The 5,967-nt window shown below is 40.3% G+C and overlaps 1 protein-coding gene across 1 annotated transcript; it reads right to left on the reverse strand.

Annotated features, from left to right (window-relative positions):
- Positions 1 to 1,500: 1,500 nt before the first annotated feature.
- On the reverse strand, positions 1,501 to 5,443 carry EAH_00025300 (eukaryotic translation initiation factor 3 subunit 7, putative; the record flags this gene model as incomplete). The annotated part of the gene is made up of 7 exons (XM_013396645.1): positions 1,501 to 1,627; positions 2,373 to 2,422; positions 2,725 to 2,783; positions 3,221 to 3,348; positions 3,762 to 3,793; positions 4,633 to 4,845; positions 5,366 to 5,443. The coding sequence occupies 7 exons, from the start codon at positions 5,441 to 5,443 to the stop codon at positions 1,501 to 1,503; spliced, it is 687 nt and encodes a 228-aa protein (XP_013252099.1).
- Positions 5,444 to 5,967: the final 524 nt, after the last annotated feature.

A 5,967-nucleotide genomic window follows, 5' to 3' on the forward strand; every position in this document is an offset into this window, starting at 1 on the left:
GGCTTGCTGCTGCTGCTGCTGCAGCTGCTGCTGCTGCTGTTGCTTGTGTTTTAATTGCTGCTGCTGGTGTTTCTGTTGGTGCTGCTGTGAACGGTAATGCTGCTACTGCGGATGCTAGTGCTGCTGCTGCAGCAGTAGCTGCTGCTGATGCTGCTAATGATACTGCTGGCAATGCTTCTGGTGCTGTTATTGCTGCTGCTGCTGTGAATGCTGCTGCTGCTGCTCCTCTTTGCTGTCTGCAGGCTGCTGCTCCACTACGTCCCCTAGCAGACACATAACAGCAGCTGCAGCTGCTGCTGTTGTTGCTGCGGCTGTTGTTGCTGCAGCTGCGGTTGTTGCTGCTGTTGCTGCTGCTGTTGCTGTTGCAGCTGCAGCAGCTACTGCAGCAAGAGCAGCATAGAGTGTGTCTTGAGCTGCACCGGCTGCCTGCAGCAGTAGCAGCAGCAGTATTTTGTTGCAGCAGCAACAACAGCAGCAGCAACAGCAGCAGCAGCAGGTAGGGAACAATTTCTTTTGTCTTCTTTCTTTGGGTTGGAGGAGGAGATGTTTTTAATACATTTTTTATATTCTTCAGCGCATGTATAGAAATATGTTTACATCATTATATAATATATATAATATATATAGATATAAGATATAGATAAATAGATATATATATATATATATATGTATATAAAGATATATAGATATAGATATATAGATATATAGATATAGATATATAGATATAGATATAAATATATAGATATACAGATATATAGATATATAGATATATAGATATAGATAGATATAGATATAGTTATAATAGATATATAGATATATAGATATATATAGTATGGTATATGCACTATTATGCATGTAGATCAGCAGCAGCAGCACGAGCAGCAGCAGCAACACGAGAAGCAGCAGTGAGTATATTGTATTTTGTTTATAAAATATATATAATTTTTGTTGTTTGTTTCGCCTGTCTTCTCTCTTCCCTAGCATAGCTACTCTCAGAAGCTAGAATAAATAAATAAATAAATAAATAATTTGTTAAATCAGATGTTCTTTACACTCCTTACAAACGCCAACAACCCCATATCTGCATGCATGCATTTATATGCATGCATGCATTTATATGCATGCATGCATATATATGCATGCATGCATGCAGCAACTGGCATGCGATCTAAATGCATGCATGCGTGCATGCATGCAGTTGCTTGCAGATATATGCATGCATGCAATTAACTGCTTGCAGATATATGCATGCATGCATTTAGATGCATGCGTTTATATGCATGCAGCAACTGGCATGCGATATAAATGCATGCGGTGTAGGGTAGTGCGACGAGAGCGTAGAGAATAAATAAAAATGTCTGCTTCTTTTCTTCCCTTTATCTTCATATGCATCATCATACAGATAAATGCATGCATTTGTAAGCACATATAGATATATATCTATATATGCCTATATATATGTATATATATAATCTGCATGCATTTGGGGTGTATATGCAGTTACTCAGCTTGTTCTTCTTGTTCTCTCGCTTCTTCTCCGTTTGCATCTTCTCTTTCTTCTTCTTCTTCCTCAGGTCTCGAGTAGAGACGCATTATTGGCTTTGTGGGGTCCTTAAGCAGCACATACCTGCGTATACACCCCAACACACCACAGCAACTATATTAGTAGCAATAAAACAATATCAAAATAAAGCTGCATATGCGAAAACAAACTAATGCTGCTGCTGCTGCTGCTGCTGCAATCCGTACAACAGCAGCAGCAACTGCAGCGATAACAGCACCCGAAGCCCTAACAGCCGCAGCAGCAACAGCACTGCAGCAGCAGCAAAGCTAGCATCAACAAAAGCAGCATTCACATCAGCAGCAGCAGCATTGGCAGCAACAGCAGTAGCAGCATCAACAAAAGCGGCAGTACTAAAGCAGCAGCAACTGCAGCACTAGCAGCAGCAGCATTCACACCAGCAAAAGCAGCACTAGCAACAGCAGCATTAGCAGCAGCAGGAGCAGCAGTAGCAGCAGCAGTAGCAGCATTAGCAGCAGTAGCACCAGCAGCGATAGCAGCAGCAACCGCAGCACTATAAGCAGCACCAGCAGCGATAGCAGCAGCAACCGCAGCACTATCAGCAGCAGCACTAGCAGCACTATCAGCAGCAGCAGTAGCAGCAGCACTAGCAGCAGCAGCAGAAGCAAGAAGTACCTCCCCTCAGGTTTATCTTCTAAGAGATCGACGACGGCCCTCACAATGCCCCACGCATTTTCCGGCCTTAACCCTATCTGTCTACCCAAATCTCTTGTTTGATAATTATGCACAGTTAGAATTAAGTGTTGTTCTGCAGCAAACAAAGTTAAACATCATTTACTTATTTACTTACTTGTCTCTATCATTCATTATACCCCTATTGGATTGAGTATAATACATATCCTTCAACCCCTAACTAACCCTAAACCCTACTAAACCCTAAACCCTAAACCCTAAACATGAATTCCATATAAACCCTAAAGCAAACCTAATTAACACTAACCCCTTAAACCCCAAGCCCTAACCCCTGTCCACCCCTACACTGTATAAACCCTAAACCCTAAACCCTAAACCCTAAACCCTCGTTGATACGTACCATTATCATTAGAGTTCTTTCTGCTTACAAACCCTAGACGAAGTTCATCGCAACCAGCAATCATCGCAGAAGTAACAAACTTTCTCAGTTTGCATGCGTTGTTACGCACCTCGGTGGCGAGCAGAGCTCCTCTTTGGCTTTCTAACAATGTGCGCCAGCTCTTTTGCCCTGAACCACAAACACCCCTAAACCCTAAACCCTAAACCCTAAACCCTAAACCATAACCCCTACAAAGGAAACGAAAACGCGCTTTTTACAGCGTATTCACGTGTCTCTTTAACTACGTAACACCCAAGCTTCACTGGGGTTTAGGGTTTAGGGTTTATTATACTGTTTTGTTTAGTTGAGGGCCCAAGCGAATGTATAGCAATTTATATCTTCTCAAGGGGCGGTAGAATTAGAGTTTATATTAGGGTTTAGGGTCTATATTAGGGTTTAGGATTTATACTATGGTTTACGCAACACGTTGGGGTTTAAACGAGGGTTTAAAGTTTACGCAACCCGTTTAGGGTTTATCTGAGGGTTTAGGGTTTAGAAGAGGGTTTATACGATGGTCTAGGGTTTAGATGAGGGTATAAAGGGTTTCGACAAGGGTTTAGGGTTACCTTTGGGTTCTATCTCATTAAGAGCGCAGGTGTATATATACCCCCCTCCATCAACAATAAAGCTGTCTCCTTCTCTTGTCTCCTTCAAATCCGCGCGCTCTACTGGGGACTTCGCGTACACCTCGGCCCTGTCCACAAACCCTAAACCCTAAACCCTAAACCCTAAACCCTAAATTATAAACCCTATACTCTGAATGTAGGTACGAGCAATGGACACGGAACAATTAACCCTAAACACTAGATCCTAAACAATAAGCGTTAAACCCTAAACCCTAAATCCTAAACAACCCTAAACCCTAAATCCTAAACAACCTTAAACCCTAAACCCTAAACCCTAAATCGCAGGAGATGGTGCCACTGGAAGGAAACAAAAAACAATGAAGTAGACCAGGGTAAATAAAGAGAAAAACCCTAGGTGGTGAGAGAGACGAAGGACAACAAAAGAAAATAAATAAAAAAAGATAAATATAAATAATTAATAAATAATAAAAATAAACAAACCTCGTTAAAATGTTTATAGGGCGACGTGATGAATTCGGACCCGCACGAGGGGGGATTGTGAATAGGCGATATCTGAAGCACACAAACCCTAAACCCTAAACCCTAAACCCTAAACCCTACACCCAAGGAGAGATAAGAGATAAAGAAGAGCGGCAAAGAGACAGAAAAGCGGAGACAAAGAGACAGAGATAAAATGCATATATTGAAGGTAACGACGCGGGGAGATGTAAACAAAAACAGAGACAAAGGAGACAAAAAGAGACAGACGAAAACGAGAAAAGAGATCGAAGAAGACAAAAGGAGACAAAGAGAGACAAAGAGAGACAAAGAGAGACAAAAAGAGACAAAATAAAAGGACAAAGAGACGAAAAGAGACAGACAACAGAGACACTCAAACTGAAAAGACAGACGAAAGGAGACAAAAAGACAGACAAAAGGAGACAGAAGAAGGCGAAAAATAAACACAGAAAAATTCAACAGACTCCCAGCAAAGCAGCCCAAGTAGACAGCAGCAGCAAGCAGCAGCAGCCAGCAGCAGCAAGCAGCAGCAGCCAGCAGCAGCGAGCAGCAGCAAGAAGCATGCCTGTAAGCAATCGTTGCTGGGGTGTCTCCGGGCTCAACGAAAGGCGCAGGGGGGAATTCTTTTGCTGTTTCATTTGGCAGCAATAATTGCTGTCGAAGGTTTTGATTAATACGCACAGCCTCAAACCCTAAAGCAGCAGGGCGGTTTAATCGGTTCTGCATACATACACCCCACCAAGCCCTAAACCCTAAACCCTAAACGCTAAAAAATTGCTGTTCTCTTCGTCTTGCATAGGGGGTTAAGCGCAAGAAACTTTTAAACCCCTAAACCCCTAGACCCTCGAAAAACCCTAAACCCTAACCCCTAAACCCTAAACCGTAGAACTGACCTCTGCGTCTTGCATAGGGGGTTCAGCGCTTGTTTCATTGACAGTAAGAAGATCTACAACAGAGCCGTTTGCTTTATCGATTATAATTTTGCCTTCTATCTTTGTGAGATATAAATGCCAGGAGTATTTAGATTGAGGAGCAGACATTAAACATGACAACACCTGATCTGTTGCAGCAACGTCTACGCGGTGCTCGCCGTTCAACATATACTCCTAAATATAAACAAACATAATTATATAAATATACAAATAAATTAATATATATGCATATATATATGTATATATATGCATATCTATACATATATAGACGCATAATAATTATGAGAAACAAATATATAGACATTTAGTAAATAAATTAATTAACAATGAAGTAATAAATTAATTTATTTATTCGTTGATAATAAATAAATGCAATCAATCAATCATAAAGAAATACAAAAATGTAACAAAAGTCAAAATTTTTTCACCGCCTCAAATTTTGTAGTACCCCAATCATAAAATTAAAATTAAATTAACTAAATTAAAATTAAATACAAACTGAATATAATTACCCTAATAATTTCATCATCTTGCGCAGTAAATAATAATAATAATAATAAAATAAAATGCACCAAGACGAAGCAAAGCAAACAAAAAACAATGTGAAAACAACAGTATAAAACAATTAAATATAATTAAATATGATTAAATATAATAAAATAGAAAATAAGGAATTATATTTAATTATATTTACCTTAATAACTTCATCATCTTGCGTAGTTACCCAATAATAATAGAAATTGCTTGACATATTTTGCATCGGTACAGGCATCTTGCTCGAAATTTTGTCTGCTTGTTTGGAGTATACACCTAAAGTGCCTCGCCATTCTAAGTCCATTACAGACACTCGAGCTAAACAACATACACAAACAAAACAAATAAAATAATTAATTAATTAATAATGAAGCTATAACAAACAAATAGCAACAATAGCACGCTCTAAACAAAATGCTATTCATATATACATATATATATATATATGCATATATATATATATATATATATAAACAACAAACACTACGCAGAGCTTCACGAAACTGCTTGCTGCTGCTGCTGGTGTTGCTGCTGTTGTTTTTGCTGTTGCTGCTGCTGCTGCTGCTGCTTGTTTAGTGTCTCCCGGAACTCCCAGGAAGAGCACCAAATAACCAGCAGGGACAACGCCAGCAGCAGCAGCACATAACAGCAGCACCAGCAAGAGCAGCAGCCACAAGAGCAGCAGCAAACCAACCATCACCATCATCAGCAGCACCATCAGCAGCAGCACCGCGGCAGCAGCAAACCCCTCCCCCTTCCCCC

This window comes from Eimeria acervulina, genomic scaffold, assembly GCF_000499425.1.
Source record: "Eimeria acervulina Houghton genomic scaffold, Eah_scaff205, whole genome shotgun sequence".
Taxonomy (NCBI): domain Eukaryota; phylum Apicomplexa; class Conoidasida; order Eucoccidiorida; family Eimeriidae; genus Eimeria; species Eimeria acervulina.